Here is an 18226-nt window from a genome sequence, read left to right as displayed (position 1 = left end):
GGGCCAGTGGTGTTCTTCTGAAAACCCCTGACCCATTTCTGCAGCGTCTCTCTTGCTGCATCCCTTGACTCAGTAGACTTTTGATCATCAAAAGCCTCAGTAACCAGATTGGAACAAACATCACATACCTGGGAGTCCCAATACTTAAGAGAGCCCTTCGTTGTCGCGCAGCGCGCGTGGGTTCTGCACATGTCATGGCCGCAGAAGCTCTTACTGCGGATCTTGTAGAAGTGGTTCCCGAACTCGGGATGCTCCTTCTGTAAAGAAAGGAAAGACGGATGAGTATTCGGTGAAATATCTCATAATTTCATCATACAATGTTATGTATATTTTAGCTTAGGATAGGTAAACTAGAAGGGAAAGAGGAAAGACACTCACATGTGTTTCCTGTCCAGCCAATTGCTATGACCTCCTTCAATATTGAACTCTATATTCTAAGTCGAATTATTAGGAGAAGACAACTTATCCTTTGGATATAAGGTGTAACTTAACACCGTCTTCTAAAGTTCAATATTGGGGATTGAATAAAGTGATCATTGATCGCTTTCTTAACAAGAGAGAATCGCTCTCTTGGTGTGGTGGTCTCACAATAGGCTGCCCATGAAGCATCTTGTAGGTTGGAAATATGTATGGGCTACAGCACAGACCGCACAGTGGTATTTCTAGTGCGGGATAATCAATATCGCAGTGACTACTGACCACTCCACAGCCAATACTGTAGTGCCTGCCGGCAATACCCTGGGCTTTTTTAAGGTACTGTACACTGCCTTCAGTAGGTAATGGGCGGCAGGCCGCCGGCAGCCGCCCTGCTGCCGGCCGCCGAGGGTTCGTCTATGAAGGCGGATCCCCCGCTGGCCGGCGAAAGAATATGTCTTCAGACAATTGGTCGACCAGCTGTCGGCAGTCAGCATAGTTGCCAGCAGCCGGCCGGTGTGTGCCGGCTGTCGTTGGGTCACCGGTCAATGGTAACCCGTGGCAAGCGGCGGCAGAGCAACCTGACGGCGGACCGCAGTCCGAGAGGCCGCCGGCAGCTGGCCCAGGGTAGATGGTAAGAGAGACAGAAAGCATGGATGGGAGGGGGAAGCAAAGGCTCAGCCTTGCAGACCGCCATCCAGAATGAGGGTTCATATGGAAGGGGGAATTATATTCGGGCTTCCATCCAACCATAGCCCTGTCAGTACCAGCTGGTGGGGCTATGGAAGGCAGTCCAAGGGAGGACTGAAGAACACTCGATAGGTTAGGGGAATCTCTGCCGGCAGCCGAATCATTCGACGACCGACAGAGAACCCGAGCCAGCCCCACAATCTACCCGCAGGGTCGATTGTAGAATGATGGCCAAGATGTGTAAAGGCTAGGCCAACACCAAAGGACAGCAGGGGAGGGGTAAGGGTCCTGTAGGTGAGGTAGTACCTGATAGGTTCTATCTAACCTAATTCTTCGGCTTTAGGATCTGCCGGCACAGGACTGTCTGCTAGGCCACAGGGAGGAGACATTATCATATAATGCTTTCAGGTGGGGCCTAGGGAGGTCTAGCCTCCTGCATTGGTAGCCTAACCTGACTTAGGATTTCAATTCTCCAAGCCAGACGGCCACCGATCACAGACAAATACTCTGAAGTCCCGTCCTAAACTCAAAACCAACCTCTGCGGTTGAGGGAAAGTAATGGAAACACCCTAGTCTAGATTTACCTGAATAAATTCACGGCAAAGCTGACTAGGGTTAGCCTAGGCTAGTCAAAGGGAAGAGGAATTGCTCTTAAATCTCACAGGGAGATAGGTATCGACTTAAAAGGCATAGGAGGTGTCAGTCTCCACTTAAAAGATGATACAAGGGCAATTGGGGACATGTATGAAAGTATACTAAAGCCCCTAGGTTAGTAGCCTAGGCACGGTGAGAATCGGTCACTGAAACTCTCGTATACTATCTTGGAAGAGGAAAATTTATTCAGTAATATCTTAAATGTCTAAAATATTGCCTGAGCTTTAATAAAACTTTACTAGGAAGGTTACATAATGCATGAAGTGTGTGGGTGCCTAAGCTAGGAAGCCTAGCACTCGTGGGGCTCGGTAAGTAAATTGCCAAATCCACGAAACAATCGGCATAATTTAAAGAATTCCTAGCTAAAATTATTAAAGTGAAATATGGCGGGAATGTCGTTCTGGCTAACTAAATGCACATGCAAAAGAACGACCGCGTCCAAGACGCCATCCGGCTAGGCAACAGCTCGTTACGTTAATTACGAAATAATTTGAGGATAAAACTGGCAAGAGCTTACATTTATACAAATTAAAGATAGTACTCAACTTTCCAGAGGCACATGAGGCTGGTAAAGGCATCATGGTGAAAAATACAATCCAAAATAGCGAGAGGCACAAGGGATAACACCGAGTAGGTAGCGCTACAAGAGAAAGAATGACAAGATGGCGCCACACGGCGTTGTGCTGGCACTCAACAACAGTACGAGTAAGAGCGTTGCCTTAATAACGGCCCTCCTACAATTCTTGCCACTTTCCCCTCTCGAAGTGTAAACGCTATTAGGGGTGTAGATAGCTATGTGGCGTGTCAAGAATACGTCCTCTGATCTTATGCGATATCCCTAAAGATAATACAAGGGATACTCGCGCCAGGAGTTAGAATTCTGGATACCTTTAGTAAAATTCTCTGGGATATATCACTGTAGTTAAGTATAACCTAGGAAGCTACTAAGAAGGAACTTCCATCAGGACGACATGGCCTGAGCCCAAAATGGGGGGTTAGTGACATATCCTCCCCCGGGGGAGAGGTGGAGCTGCTTCGCTAGGGGAAGCAACGTCATCTCTCGAGCCTCGAGTTTGGTAAACAGTACATCGGTCTACGCTACCACTTGATGGTCTCTCGAAAGAGACCGACCGAGTGGGAGCTTCAGAGGAGGTTTGGGCAACGGAAGAAGAGGCCTTGGGTTTTTCTCCTTTCAAAGAAACATTCGAAGGAGAAATATCCCGTTTGGCCTTCTTCTTACGTCGTCGCGAAAACCTCTACCACTGGGAGGTAGACCACTGCTTACACTCACCACACCTGTTATTACTATCACACCATTAGCCCATACAAGAAGGACAAAGGGCGTGAGGATCGGTCTCGACCGCCGCCATGAATGTTCCACAGGGGCGGTCGGGAAACCCAGGGCAGGTGCGCATAATCGCAGAAGCCAACTTTACAAACAGAACTAGAAAAAGAAAAAGAAAAAAGCATTAAATGGCTGCCAAATGGCGGCGAGGATGAAAGCGGACACGTCCGACTACCATCCGAGCCGAGAACAAAGTGAGCTCAAGCACAGGTGTGTGTGTGTGTGGGGGGGGGGGTAGCAAGCTACCCTCACCTACCCCCGCTAACTAGCGGTGTGGGTAGTAAACCCTCGTTAAAAATTAATGGCTCGTCATTCCAGCTACGCCGAAAGTAATACCCCTATTAAATAGCGTGGTTTGTATTCCAGTTACGGAACAAACCGTCTTCAAAGTCAAGTCCTTATCCACGGCTTGACGAAGAGGCTCATAAGGGGTTGCTTTCCGTGGACGACAGACCCTGATAACATTCTAAGGAGGTGGTCTAACTTTCGACTGATGGCAGGAATGCTTGAAGTTCCGTGTGATGAGTGACAATTCCGCTGAGGAGGAAATAACAACTCGATTCAGTTTGAAGACAATGTTCAACGCTGAACGAAAGCCTTTCCCAACCAACACTAAGCAAGTTTTTACCCCCTTAGGAACAGTAAAAACTCCGCTACTGCTGGAATACAGGCACTGAGTGGAAAGACCCGCATCACAAAAGACGGACAACTTTGCCTGATACACTGCAGACGACAACTCCCGGAGGTATCTTCCCACGCGCCTAGGAACCAGCTTTGAAAAGCCTCTCTTGCGACTAGTTGCTGGATAGTCTCCAGGTGTGAAGACATAGCGATGGTATCGCTTGGTGGAAAATCTTCACGTGTGGTAGTCTGAGTAGCTTGTGAAGTGGAGGGAGCTCTCTCGGTGCCTCTATGAGCAGATGCAGAAGGTCCGGAAACCATTCTGCATGCTGCCACAGCGGAGCTAAGAGGGTCATTGCTAGACTTGCAATGACCTCATTCTGTTCAATAACCTTACTAGGCAGAAGGAAGGGAACGCATGGACGTCCATTTTGTCCCACAGGTGTTGAAATGCGTCCTGCAAGAACGCTTGTGGTACCGGTACTGGTGAGTAGTACACCAAATGTTCCGGTTCCGGTTTAGGGACATCGTGAACAGATCAACTGCCCATTCGGAGCAAACTATCTGACTCCTCCTGCTCAGATTGTCCGCCAGCACGTTCTCCTTGCACAGGAAGAAGTGTGCTGTTAAGGCTATTAAATTCGCTTCCGTCCACCTGAGGAATTTCACAGCTAGTAGGAATACATGCTGTGACTAGGTTTCTCCTTGTTTGTTCAAGTTTAAGTGGGACATAATGCCCTGAAAGGAGTTGATGGAAGTACTTGAGGGTCAAGTAGGCTGTCATCATTTCAAAGGTTACGTGGAACCGCCTTTCGAATTCGGACCAAAGTCTGGATGCCGTCAGGTGTAACCGATGACCTTACCCCCCGTTCTTTTACTGCGTCTGTGAAGCCCAACAAAAACAGGGGAGGAGAGAGATCTACTCCTCTGAGGAGATTGGTGTCTAACACCCACCAACTTAGGTCTCTCTTCTGTTTGGGTCCCACCGGTACTAGGGTACTAGAGACCGAATGTGGAGCCAGCCGTAGGGCACTAAATTCTCAAGTGATGTAAGATGCCACAGCCGTTTTGCCACTGGTGCTAACAATTTGCCTCTTGTGGGAAAGCTCTGCCAGTACTTGATCCACTGACGGAAAAATCTTGCCTAGTATAGTCTTGAGCAAAAGTGGAACAGTCTGAGGATGGTCGGTCTGTGAAGCCTCCAGACGCCTTTTTCAAAAGAAAGAGTCAACTGAAGAAGCCTGGGGAATCATCGAAGACCTCTTGGAGAGCACCCTTCTCTAACATGGTCTGGCATGAATCAAGGTCACGCCCAGTTCAGATAACTGCTCAACAGCAGGACAATTCTCAATAGAATCTAATGTCCTAGCAGGACGCTTAGAAGGCGAGCTTTCCTCGGACGAAAAGCTTTCAGGGCTACTCCAATGACTACAGCCTGCTTGTGATGTCCTGGAAGGACGCTGGTCAAATTTCCTCTTAAGAGGTCTGGACGCTTGACGACAGCCTCTTTTAGGAATATCATCATATGATGATGAGCCAAACATTTTAACCTCACCTTTCCTATGGTAAGGGCGAACGTCCTGGGAAATGTCAACAGGAACGCTCGAGGGGACGTCTGCTCGGGAGCTAAAGCCTCTCGTTTCCTTTCGTCTTTCGACATTCCTTCTCCCAGGGGTTGGGGAGCTTGGAAGAGGTCTAGGACTAGGAGAACGACAAGCCCAAGCAGGCGCACCCTCCACAACACTAATAACACTCACTGCACCTCTAGCACTTTCACTTTTCAGCTGTTTAACATCAGCCATTAACTGCGTTCTATCCGCAGCGATAGACTCTACCTTTGCACCCAACGCCTGGATAGCCAACATCATATCTTTAAGCATTGGTTCATCAGCGGTACTCGTAGTGGGATCAGGAACTACCACAACAGGGGAAGGAATAGGTACTGTGACATGGGAAGAGGAAAAATCTTTAGAAGAATGAGAAGAACTACGTCTTACCCTATCTCTTGCTAACTTTCACATATAGCGATCGAATTCCAGCCACTCGTGATCAGACAAAATAAGGCATTCGTCACACCTATCATCAAGTTTACAAACTTTACCTCTACATTTAATACAGAGTGAATGAGGATCAAAGGAGGCCTTTGATAAACAGGTCTTACACCCACTAGCACACACCCTAAAACTACCAGAGGGGGTGGCCATTTTGAAATTTGTAAAAGATATCAAATACAAGCAAGGGTCAAAATATCAATATCCAAAAATATAACTAGAGAAACCACAGGAAAATCCAACCAAGCGAGAGTCAAAAAACTAGAATTATTGTACTTCACCAAAGGGAGAGCAATAATCAGTCAAAAGCGAAAATATCCAACCAATGTTACCGCTAGCGCCGGCAGGGAAGATATGGATACCGATGGAATGGTTTCTAGGTACCTAGTTAGAGGCGCGCATGTAGAACACCTGGCTATCCAATCGGCGATTGGCGCGAGTTTTGAATTTTCTGCCGTGACGTCAGGGATGTAAGCTATACTGTATATATAACCACCAGGTAAGTCTTGTGTTTAAAATTGAACAATGTCCAAGAAGATTAGATGTTAAATTCCCTGGCCACAGTCTACTCCACAGAAAGAGTTGACTATAAAGGACTGGAGATACACCTTGGAAGACTTTTACAGATTGATCACTAAATAGATATATCATTTAACTCAGTTTATCCATTATTTATGTTAGTATCTTCTGTCACTTATGTTTGTGTCTCCTGTGTTCCAGGTGACTCATCAGTCATCCTTTTGACTAAATGAAGAGGTATGCAAGGAAGAGTGTCTTCTTTCTATGACTGAAGAGTCACTCATGAAGATCTTTAACACTTTGTCTCATTCAGCCATCTTATAGACTCTAAACGATGACTAAACTCGAGTGCACCTAGGAATCTCACAACATGGACAACACATTTGCGGCAGCCCTCGCAATAGCTTTACACATGCATGAGAAAGCCACACATGGAACATCTGCCTCCTCAAAGCTTAAATTGGATCCCCTGCATGATTAGTTATGGATGTGACTCAGACCAGTGGTCAGCACTCACCAGACAGTGGGCCATGTACAAGACAGGGATGACCATATCTGATGCACAAGCCCCAACACCCCTGTTCTACTGTTGCAGTAACGACCTCAGACCTGTTGTGATGACAGATTTACGAGATGTTGCCAGGATATGAGAGGCTGATCTCCTAGTTGATATCAAATGTCTCGCAATGAAAGAGGAAAGCATCCTGGTGCACAGGATCAACCTCAGCAAAATGGTACAACCAAAAGGGACAGGAATCAAAACCTTTATCATGACCTTACGGGTTAAGGCCTCATTATGTCAATTTACGACTATGTATTCACAGCCCGGATGCATAGACACATTTGACTTCAGTAGTGAGATCATTAAGGACAATCTCGTCTATAGAATTGCTGACCCACAAATCCTTTCAGACCTCCTCGGGGACCCCAAAACTGATCGCACCCTTGACAAGACTGTATCATTCATAGCTCAGAAAGAGCAGGGTAAAGCCACAAGAACTGCTGTTGGAGACTGTGCGGGTTTTCTCACAAACAGGTCCAAACAAACCAACTACAGTACTCGACTGCTAAGTGCTGGGCATGTGGTGGATCAAGTCATGGCCAGTGCAACGACAGAAACACTGAGCTAAACGATGCTCAGCATGGTCATCAACATGTGCAAAGTGCTCCATTAAAGGGGCATTACTCATCGGCATGTAGCAAATGTTCAACTTGGAATAAGTGGGAACATAAGAGACAGCTGGTCCCAATTCTGCACCCAGAACAGGGATTCAAGAGGACTGCAATCTCAACGGGAATCCAAAGATAAGGACAAGGTTAATGCATGTCAGGTGGAAGATGACCTGCAAGTATTTGATCAGTCGTGTAGTTCAAGTCATCACGGGAGCAGCGACCAACCGCATCCAAACCAATCACCGATAGCCTACCATATCTTCGATAATAGATGGATTGAATGTCCCTCAAAAGCATATCCCACAATTGTAGTTGACCTGATACCCCTGTCTAAAGACCATGAAGAGCTTGGTTACCCCATTAGTAAAAGTTCAGGACTCAAAGAGGCTATCCATCCTTATGATAGCCAACTTTGGATGCCAGAGCTCGGTGATTCCAATCAAACCTGCTTTGGCCATAGGTTACACCGAGAATGACATCAAGCCAGTGAAACTCACTATGCTGGGTGCCATTAGTGAGGACCTGGGCCTTGAAGGAGGTATAATTGTTCACTCATGCATCCATGATCAGACAGGATCTGTTAGGTCAGCCAAACATTTGGTATATGTCTTCGAGGATCGAAAAAGCATTCTTATGCAGAGAAGCACTGAAGAAGCTGGATGTCATTCCAGCAAACTTCCCGGAGGTAGCAGCTGAACCACCATCCAACCATATTTCATCCTTAGAGAGCACAAATGATCCGGCCTGCCAATGCCCCAAATGAGGCCAAGCAACCCCACCATTGCCAAAATCATTTCCACCAGGACTAACAGCTACAAAGGAAGATGTGCCAGCACTCAAGGATTGGCTCCTGGACTATTATGACGACATTTCTTTCAATGCCTGTGAGCACCAACTCCTACCCATGATGAAATGTGAAACCTTGCAACTACACGTTGATCTAGCCAAACCTGTGGCTGTGCACAAACCTGCCCTAATGCACAAACACTGGCAAGGCAAAGTTCTTGTACCAACCGTGTTTCACACAATTGTACATACTGTAATTCCTTTTGTATATATTATGGTTGTATCTTCGCTCTTCCCTCGCACTAAAACGAACATGAAAATTCAAGTCTGGTTTTTCCTCTGTGATTTTGTCTATCTTGTGAACTTGTCATGTCCTGTTGCCTTGAGGTTTTGTATATAAGGAGAGTGTTCCACAACAATATAACTCAGTCGTTTCCAATCTGCCTTTGATTTCACAACTCCTCTCTCGGCCCGTCACATTGGTGACCCCGGAAGTCGACTCGCTTCCACCGCCTTCCACCCCCACCCCCTCGCCCCTCCATCGTTGGTACTATGACGGACTCTACGGCAGTTGGCGCTACGGCCTCTCCATTCAAACTTTCATCGTTTGCCAGCGGAGAGGCGTTTGCTTGGTTTCAGCGCGCAGAAGTCCAGTTTCGTATCAGGGGCGTGACTCGCTCAACCACCAAAGCGGATTATGTTCTCGCGGCGATACCCGAGGACACCTTCCCAGAAATATCCGACTGGCTTTGTGAACAAGGAGACACCCCAATAGCGTATGACGACCTCAAATCATACCTTCTGCAACAGTACTCGCCGTCGCCAGCCGCCCGTATAGCAAAGCTTTTTCAGCTCTCGCAACAACCGTTGGGGGACCAAAGGGCTTCGCTTGCCCTCAGGGAAATGACCAGTATCGCTCGCCTTCAACCTGCCGCAGACGGCTCTCCTCGTGAGGTGAACCTACTCCGTGCCCTTTGGATACGCCGTTTACCTGAACCTGTGCGCGCTGCCATACCCGATGTCGATAGTTTACCCATAAAGGACTTGATGACCAAAGCCGACGCCCTTATGGACAGCCACTTCAAGACCTCCATCAACGCCTCCACCCCTGACGACGAGGATGCCTATTCAACGTACACCGAAGCTGATATGAATGCCGTAGGACATACACGCCTACCCCGTGACGTGCCGAAGCGGCGACAAAGCCGCCCACCACCCACCAATCGCTCGCGCCCCAACGAACGACTTCTACAGCCACTTACTACCTCCCATCCACCACAGTTTTGCTACTACCACTTCAGATTCGGGGCAACCGCGAAGAAATGTGCCAAAGATTGTCAGTGGCCAAAAAACGTGTAAGTAGGCCATCGCTTGTGGCGGTGGCCTCCCATGTTTCTAATCTTTTCTTTTTACAGGATGCAGGAACGGGCGTGCGATTTTTGGTAGACACGGGTGCTTGTCGTTCTCTTTTGCCAAGGAAACTCTTCAAGGCACAACGTAGTCTGTCTACATCTGCCGACGTCCGCTTGGTAGCTGCCAACGGATCTGCGATACCCACCTACGGTTACGAGAGCCTCACATTATCGTTCGGAAACGGTAAATTCAATTGGAAGTTTCTCGTTGCTGACGTCACAATGCCAATCCTCGGTGCGGATTTCCTCTCTCATTTCCACCTTCTGGTCGATGTCGCCCACCGACGATTGGTCAACGCGGACTCGTACTTGTCGACACCTCTTCAACCCGCCCCCTCTAACCTCGCTCTCCACATCAGCGCACCCACGGATGCCTACGCCCACCTCCTCACGTCGTACCCGGAAGTTTTCCGTCCAGAACTTCGCCAAACGCCCACGGTTCCTGCTAAGCACGGTATTTATCACCATATCAAGACGACGGGACCCCCAGTCTTCGCAAAATTCAGACGTCTGGCACCGGAACGATTGGCAGCCGCCAAACAGACGTTCGCCGAAATGGAGAAAATGGGCCTTTGCCAAAAGGCCTCCAGCCCATGGTCGTCACCCTTACACATCGTTCTGAAGAAAGACGGCTCCCTCCGTCCGTGCGGGGATTACAGGCGCCTGAACATGCAAACAGAACCGGATCACTACCCCCTCCCAAACATTGCCGTTGTAACCTCCTACCTGCACAAAGCAAAGGTTTTCTCTACGCTCGACCTCCTGAAGGGGTATTATCAGGTGCCTATGAACCCAGAAGACATCCCCAAGACCGCCATCACCACTCCGTTTGGTACTTACACCTTCAATTACTCCTGTTTTGGCCTTCGTAATGCTGGGGCAACGTTTCAACGTCTCATGGATGGCATCTTAGGGGACCTCCCTTTCTGTGTATGTTATGTGGACGACATACTTGTGTTCTCCTCCTCAAAAGAGGAACACCTCCGTCACCTGCGCATCGTGCTCGACCGCCTGCAACAAAACGGCCTTGTAGTCCGGTACGACAAGTGTACCTTTGGCGCCAACGAAGTGTCGTTCTTAGGGCACCGTATCACTCCTGAAGGAGTCCATCCCCTCCCTGAGAAGGTAGCAGCCGTTCAGAATTTCCCCACGCCCTCGACCGTCAAAGCTCTGCAGGAATTCTTGGGCATGATCAACTATTATCACCGCTTTCTGCCAGCCATTGCCGCCACTCTTGTTCCCCTCTACGCCTCCCTCAAGGGCAAGCCAAAGGACCTGAAGTGGGGTCCCCTTCAAGAAGCGGCCTTCTGCAATGCAAAGAAGGCCCTATCAACTGCTGCGGCTCTCACTTTTCCTATCCCACACGCCCCTCTCCTTCTCTCCACCGATGCCAGCGACGTCGCTATTGGTGCAGTACTCGAGCAGGTGGTCAAAGGCTCGCCCCGCCCATTGGCCTTCTTCAGCAGAAAACTGTCCAAGGCAGAATCGGGTTATTCTACCTTCGATCGAGAATTGCTGGCGGTGCACCTGGCTGTCCGTCACTTTCGCCATTTCTTAGAAGGTACGCCCTTCGTCATTCGCACAGACCACATGCCTCTGGTGCACGCCTTCACTCGACAGTCTGACGCCTGGTCCGCCCGTCAACGCCGACATCTCTCCGCCGTGGCTGAATACAATTGCACCCTCCAATACGTCCCTGGGAAAATGAATCCCGTTGCCGATGCCCTGTCAAGAAACACGTTGGCTGCCGTTCAACTGGGATTGGATTACAACGCCCTGGCTGAAGCCCAACGACAGGATCCAGAGTATCAAGCTTGTAGGACATCCTGCACGTCCCTCCGTTGGGAGGATTTTCCCCTCAAAAACTCCAACACCACCCTCCTCTGTGACGTCAGTACTGGTAGACCGCGACCTTGGATTCCTGCTCCCATGCGCCGACAGGTGTTTGATTTCATCCACGGCCTTTCACATCCCTCGTGCCGTTCTACTGCACAGCTGCTGAAGGCAAAGTTCATTTGGCACGGCATTTCTAAGGATGCTAAGGATTGGGTCCGTGCCTGTACTTCTTGCCAAACTTCCAAAGTACATCGACACACGGATTCAGGAGTGGGCACCTTTCCTCAACCTCAGCGTCGTTTCGCACACATTCACGTCGACGTTGTAGGCCCCCTACCCACATCACAAGGACATCGTTACCTGTTTACCGTCATCGACCGCTCCACTCGTTGGCCTGAAGCCATTCCCATGGAAACTGCAACGTCCGCCTCATGTACATCTGCCTTACTCTCTGGATGGATTTCAAGATTCGGTATCCCTGAGCATATTACTTCTGACAGGGGAACCACTTTCACCTCTCAATTATGGACGTCATTAGCGAATCTCCTGGGCATCACCCTACATCACACAACGGCCTACAACCCCGCTGCCAATGGAATGGTTGAACGTTTTCATCGCACCCTCAAAGCAGCTTTGATGTCCCGCTGCAAGGATTGCAACTGGTTTACTCAGCTTCCCTGGGTCCTCCTTGGACTAAGGACCACTCCTAAAGACGCCCTCGACGTCTCGGCAGCCGAAATGGTGTATGGCGACCCGTTGGTCGTCCCTGCCGAGTTTTTTCCTTCTACAACCTCCTCCGACGATCTCCAGCGCATACGTCACGTCGTGGAAAAATTTACTCCGTGCCGCCAGACTTACAAGCCCCCAGCGAAGCATCACATACCAACGGACTTGCACTCTGCAACGCACGTCTTCCTGCGCAACGACACCAGCAAGCCACCGTTAACGCCCCCTTACACGGGACCTTACCTTGTGATCCGACGCAGTCCGAAAGCATTCCTCCTAAACATTCGGGGCAAAGAAGACTGGGTCTCCATTGATCGTCTAAAACCTGCTTATCTTCTGCCAGATGACCCGCCTACAGTTCGCCTCTCTAGATCAGGGAGCCCTATTTAACATGTACAGTATGTCATTTTTAGGGGGGGAGCCATGTACCAACCGTGTTTCACACAATTGTACATAATTCCTTTTGTATATATTATGGTTGTATCTTCGCTCTTCCCTCGCACTAAAACGAACATGAAAATTCAAGTCTGGTTTTTCCTCTGTGATTTTGTCTATCTTGTGAACTTGTCATGTCCTGTTGCCTTGAGGTTTTGTATATAAGGAGAGTGTTCCACAACAATATAACTCAGTCGTTTCCAATCTGCCTTTGATTTCACAACTCCTCTCTCGGCCCGTCACATTCTCAAAGACTTGGAGCGTGATGTTAGTATTGGAGTTCTAGAACGAGTCAGTCCAAACACACCTGTCACACGGGGCTCCAGGATGGTTGTCACAGCTAAATCTGATGGAAGCCCCAGATGCACAGTTGACTTACAGCCCCAGAACCGTCATGCTGCATGACAGACCAACCATGTCCTAGTCCATTCCATCTTCCTGATCGAATCCCTCAAAACACTAAAAAGTCAATTGCAGATGTATGGAATGCATATTATTCAGTACCGATCAGTGAAGAGGACAGGCACATCATCACCTTCATCACCCTATGGGGTAGATTCCGGTACAAGGTTGCACCACAAGGATTCCTTGCCAGTGGTGATGCATACACAAGGAGATTTGACAGCACCATTGCAGACTTCCAAGACAAAGTGAAATGTGTTGATGATACTTGTATGTGGGCAAAGTCAAATGAGGCAACTTACTTCCAAACCTTTGAGTGGCTTGAACTCTTTACGAAATGGCAGCACCCTCACCCCGAGAAAATTTCAGTTTGTCCAGGATTCAGTGGAGTTTGCCAGACTCACAGTGACACCCACAAATGTAAAACTAAGCTCAAAATTCTTAAACTCTGTTCTAAATTTCTCAACACCCAAGGATATATCTGGATCGAGAACATGGTTTGGTTTGCTGTGGCCAAACAAATGAAACTTTTCAGACACCTCAAACCATCAACAGTGTTCACCAGGACTGAGGAACTTAACAAGCTGTTTGAACAGTTGAAGGAAGCCATTGTGTCAGAAATGAAGGCCTGCATCACACTATTCAATCCATCCAATACTACATGTCTACAAACAGACTGGTCTGTGGATGGGGTTGGCTTCCTTTTGAGGCAGAAGTATTGTCTGTGCACATCCAAGACCCCATCAGGCTGCCATGATGGTTGGAAACTTTCTTTGGTAGGGAGTGGGTTTACAAGACCAGCCGGAAGTCATTATCCCCCATTGAAGGAGAGGGCCTTACAGTGGCTCATGCACTTCACCAAACGACATACTGTAATATGTCGTTTGGTGAAGCGCATAACCCTTAGGTGCACCAAACTCATTATAGCCACGGACCATAAACCATTCCTTTGGATTCTTAATGACCGCTCTATCACTGAAATCAGCAACAGAAGACTTCTCAACCTGAAAGAGAAAACATTAGCATACCGGTCCACCTTAGTGCATCCCTCCGGTTTGAAGAATAAAGGACTGGATGCTGTATCACGATATTCCCCCAAAACAATGCAAGAGAAAACCTGCCGATCTTAGCTTCCTCTTCCTCCATTATGATGTGACATCTCGGTGCTTGTATGACTGCTGAGATCTGATCTGTTCTTAAAACTAAAGCGTGAGCAAGTTACAAGATCCTGACTTATGGGAAAATCTTGGTCTCGACAAGCAGTATCGGCGGCCAGCACGTAGGAATATCTTGAGCGATGGTGTCATCGAAACATCTTCAGTAAGTCCAAAGGCTGGAGAGGGATGAGGGTGGCAGTCAAACCTCCTTACCAGCAGTGCTCGTGCTCCTGAATCTCATACCAAGAAATCCTTCCCAAGGTTACTACTCCTCCCACGAAACCATGCAGAGGAAATGTCCGAAGTCTCTTCAAACTCGGCCCAATTGGTCATCCTGTGCTTGGTGACCTCTTCTTCCCTCTCTTTGAGGTGGCAGGACTGGGCTGGTAGCACTGGATAGTAACAAGTAATACAGTAGGTGTAAAAGCTTTCTAGTGACTTGAACGTAATGATCGCCAGTAGAAAGAGCGTAACATCTGATTGTATCATTAATGATCGCATGAGTACCGCTCGATGTTACCGATTGTATGGTTTGAGATCGCATGATTCCCAGACACTGTTACCGATCAAATGGTTTCTAATTGCAGTGCATGCTTTAGGAAGTGACAATCATAGAGAACAAGAGCAAGGAGACCTATCTTGCTGGGTGAGAACACAAACGGAACATTCCCATGTTGACGAAACATGACGGGAAAGAGTGCGACAAAAATAAAATTCCATTTACTTAGTTTTACCCGACCTTACATTGGTTTCTATTTCGTACAATAAAGATGAATTGCTATACTGTTAAGTACTGTATTTCACATGAAAGCTTAATAATGTAGGAATCTTGTTCTTATAAAATGATACCAGATTATAAGTACTTTTTTGGGTTCAGTACATGAATAGGGAACATATACTGCGCGTCCCCTCATGAGGTGAAAATCAGACATATGTTGGGTCTCTTTGAACTAATTAACAACGTAGGGTGTGGTGCAGTAGTAGTACTGCTGTTACTTCTCACTACACGACAACTCTCGCACTTACTCCTCCCGGAATAAAACCAGGCACAGGTAAATGGTGTGTGAACACCCATGCCAAGTACCCAGACACCTCCAGATCGTGGAGCAAGTATCTCCTTAAGTACGAAAGGATCAGCCAATCGCCGAGATACTGCAGTACATTAAACCATTCAAATGGGCACAAGCTGAGACCAGCATGATCTCTTTATGAGTGGTAATCAGTCCAAAGCACAGAACTTTGATTTGGTACACGACTCCATTGAAGATGAAGTGGAGGTACTTTTTTTCTGAGTGATGGATCATTACAGTACAGAAAATAGAATTCTTAGGTCCACATACAGCATGAAGTTGTCCTTTCTGATAGTTGTACAACTTCTACCATGTTCTTCTTACATCATCACTTTCACTTTTGATGCAAGGACATGAGCTTTTGATGATTCTGGAGAATACATCTGGCACATTATTGGGGAGCAAGGGTAGGAAGAGAATTGATGAAAGGAAGGTGGTATCCATTCTGTAGGACTTTCCCCACCCACGTTTCCGCATCGTGTCACTTTCCTGTTGCCCAATAGTTGGAGAAAGGGTTTGCCGATCTAAATGATCCCCTCCTCCCTCTACAGTGCTTCCAGGCATGGACAGGATGGGGTTGAAAAGGGGGGACATAGTGCCTTGCCCTTCTCGAGGTGGAAGGTCATAGAACTGCTGATTGAGATCTGGGTTTCATGAGCGACGAACAGCTGGGACGAGAGGAAGAGGCTCTTGAGGCAGTTGATCTGGAAGAGCCACAGCCCTTGCAGGTCCCAGCTCTGAGGATAAAGGAGTCATGACTCTCCTATCTCTACTTACTGACTGTGTTCTTAATGTCCTTCGGCAAGAAATCGTAGACATTCCTAAGGGAGAGAGCTGTATCCTGTCCAACCTGATTAGGAAAGCATGCTGCAACCACATCTCTCTTTTGAGAACCCAGTTTGTCCACTGGTTCACTGACTGATGCAAGAGAAAGGTCATCTTCGTTCCTGAGAAAACGAGGTACGTGTACTTTTTCGTAACCAGATTAGCTAAATCCTGAAATGAAGTGAAGTATGCTACCATTCCAAACCAGTGGTCGATCTAAGTTGCAGTTTGCAGGCTGTTCATGGCCACAGTTTCCACAGCAGTACTCTCGAAAACAAAATGACCCTATACTTGACCCTGTCCAAAGTGGTGCCTGTCATAAGCATTGCTGTTGCTGGATCTATTGGAAGAATTGATAGTATTGCTTTTTCCAATACAAAAAGTCTTTGCTGCAGAGAAAAGCCCAATCTTGGTGAAGCAACTCGAGCAGAGTAAATTCTCAGGCCCGGCGACCTGCGAATTCACCCTGACCATGGCGTTCCATGCAAGAACCAACCACAGAATCTCAAGGGCAGGCCTCAACCCTTGAGGGGTTATGAAGCATCGATCAATCGCCATTATCGCGCCTATGATGGGTTCTGTGGAAGCCTCTCCAAGGTCCTTTAACTCCCTAATACAGTATGAGATGAGTTTGAGGAAGGTGAATTTGATTTCAGGATTTTCAGTTTCTGCGGGTAGCAGACATGAATCAGGGGGTAGAAGCCTCCTTGGCCTTCAACCGGACAGAGGAATCAACAGGAACTACAGAAAGTTCCTCCTTAACTTTGGAGTATCCTTAAACCGGACTGAGGATGGTGCCAAGTTATTAGTCCGTAGCAGAGAAGAAAGAAACTTGGGATTATCGTTTCTGTTCTAAAGCCGAGTTGCCGTTCACTCTCTCGAACACTAAGGTTAAGGCAACACTAAGTGTCCCGAACACTGATATTAAGACAACACTATGTGTCCTAGACAATAAAGGGAGTAGGGAGAGAGATACTGAATGCCTATCCTTAGAGGAAGAAGGGCTTTGGTGCAAAGACTCTCTACGCTCCTCGGAGCATTGAGCACTAGGCCTCAGTGTTATGTGCTTATGTTCCCTGGCAGTCTTTAGGACACTGTGCTGTTCCTTGCCTCTGCCATTCATGAATGACCTGTAGTCCTTTAAGCAGCATGTAGGAGAATTTCACTTGGGGAGCAACCTCCACACTTGGAGGGGTCACTGGAGATTGATCAGTCAGATTTTGACCTAAAAGGAAATCCTATAACTCAGAACTGTCTCTGCACGTTGGACGATCCTAATAGTCAAGACTTGCTATGTAACACTTTCCACCGATGAGAAGAAACACAATGAGGCTTCCAGGTTGGTGACTTTAACGCTTGGCACCTTCTCACAAGATGACCAAATACCTGGTGATCTGCCTCATTAAAACTTATCATTCAGTGACAGATCATAGGGATTTCGCATGCATAAAAGATTAACTGCCAGTTTTTACAATATTATACCTACATTCTCAGAATCCCATTGTTTAAACAGTACTGTACTGTATTACATAATTGTTAAGAATATCACTTCTAACATTAATAAGAATTTTACCTTCCCCAACAAAATTCTGAAACTGTATTGACAATATTCATGAACCAAATTCTTCTTTTATATAACAAACACAAATTTACCTATATTTACTTTATATACTTACTTCACATGAAGGTTTTCACAAACTATAATATAAGACATGCTAATGCAATAAAACTATGCTGTACTACAAAACTGTTAAGCTATTCACAAAGACAGAAGTTTTCAACTCACCTTGCGAAACTGCTAGAAGACATCTTGACTTGCGTTAGCTGATAGCCAAATCAGTTAGCTTCACAACTTAAACTTTGAGGGATCATTTCTAGCTAATATGCATAAATTTGAAATAATTCCATACGAGTTTCATAAATGTAAATCCAATTTTCTGTAGCGATGCAACAACCTGCAAAGAAAATGAAATATCAAATAATCATAAGAAAGAATAAGTAGATATATAATTCCAACCTGAAGAATGATTAGATAAATTAAAAAACATGTTTTAGAATATCAATATGACAAATTCGGAGATAATTTATATTTTACTCTAACTAATACAAA

The 18226-nt window shown here is 47.0% G+C and overlaps 1 protein-coding gene across 1 annotated transcript in view; it reads right to left on the bottom strand.

The window, feature by feature from the left end:
- The window catches only part of LOC137624518 (uncharacterized), a 124800-nt gene that overhangs the window by 83697 nt on the left and 22877 nt on the right, over positions 1–18226 (bottom strand). The window contains exon 2 of the mRNA XM_068355383.1: positions 17903–18071. Within this exon, the coding sequence (XP_068211484.1) occupies positions 17903–17925 (23 nt within the window). The 5' untranslated portion in view covers positions 17926–18071. The remainder of the gene's footprint in view (positions 1–17902; positions 18072–18226) is intronic.

This window comes from Palaemon carinicauda, chromosome 31, assembly GCF_036898095.1.
Source record: "Palaemon carinicauda isolate YSFRI2023 chromosome 31, ASM3689809v2, whole genome shotgun sequence".
Taxonomy (NCBI): Eukaryota; Metazoa; Arthropoda; class Malacostraca; order Decapoda; family Palaemonidae; genus Palaemon; species Palaemon carinicauda.
The sequence above is the reverse complement of the archived record's forward strand: the minus strand, read 5'-3'. Positions and strand labels throughout refer to the sequence as shown.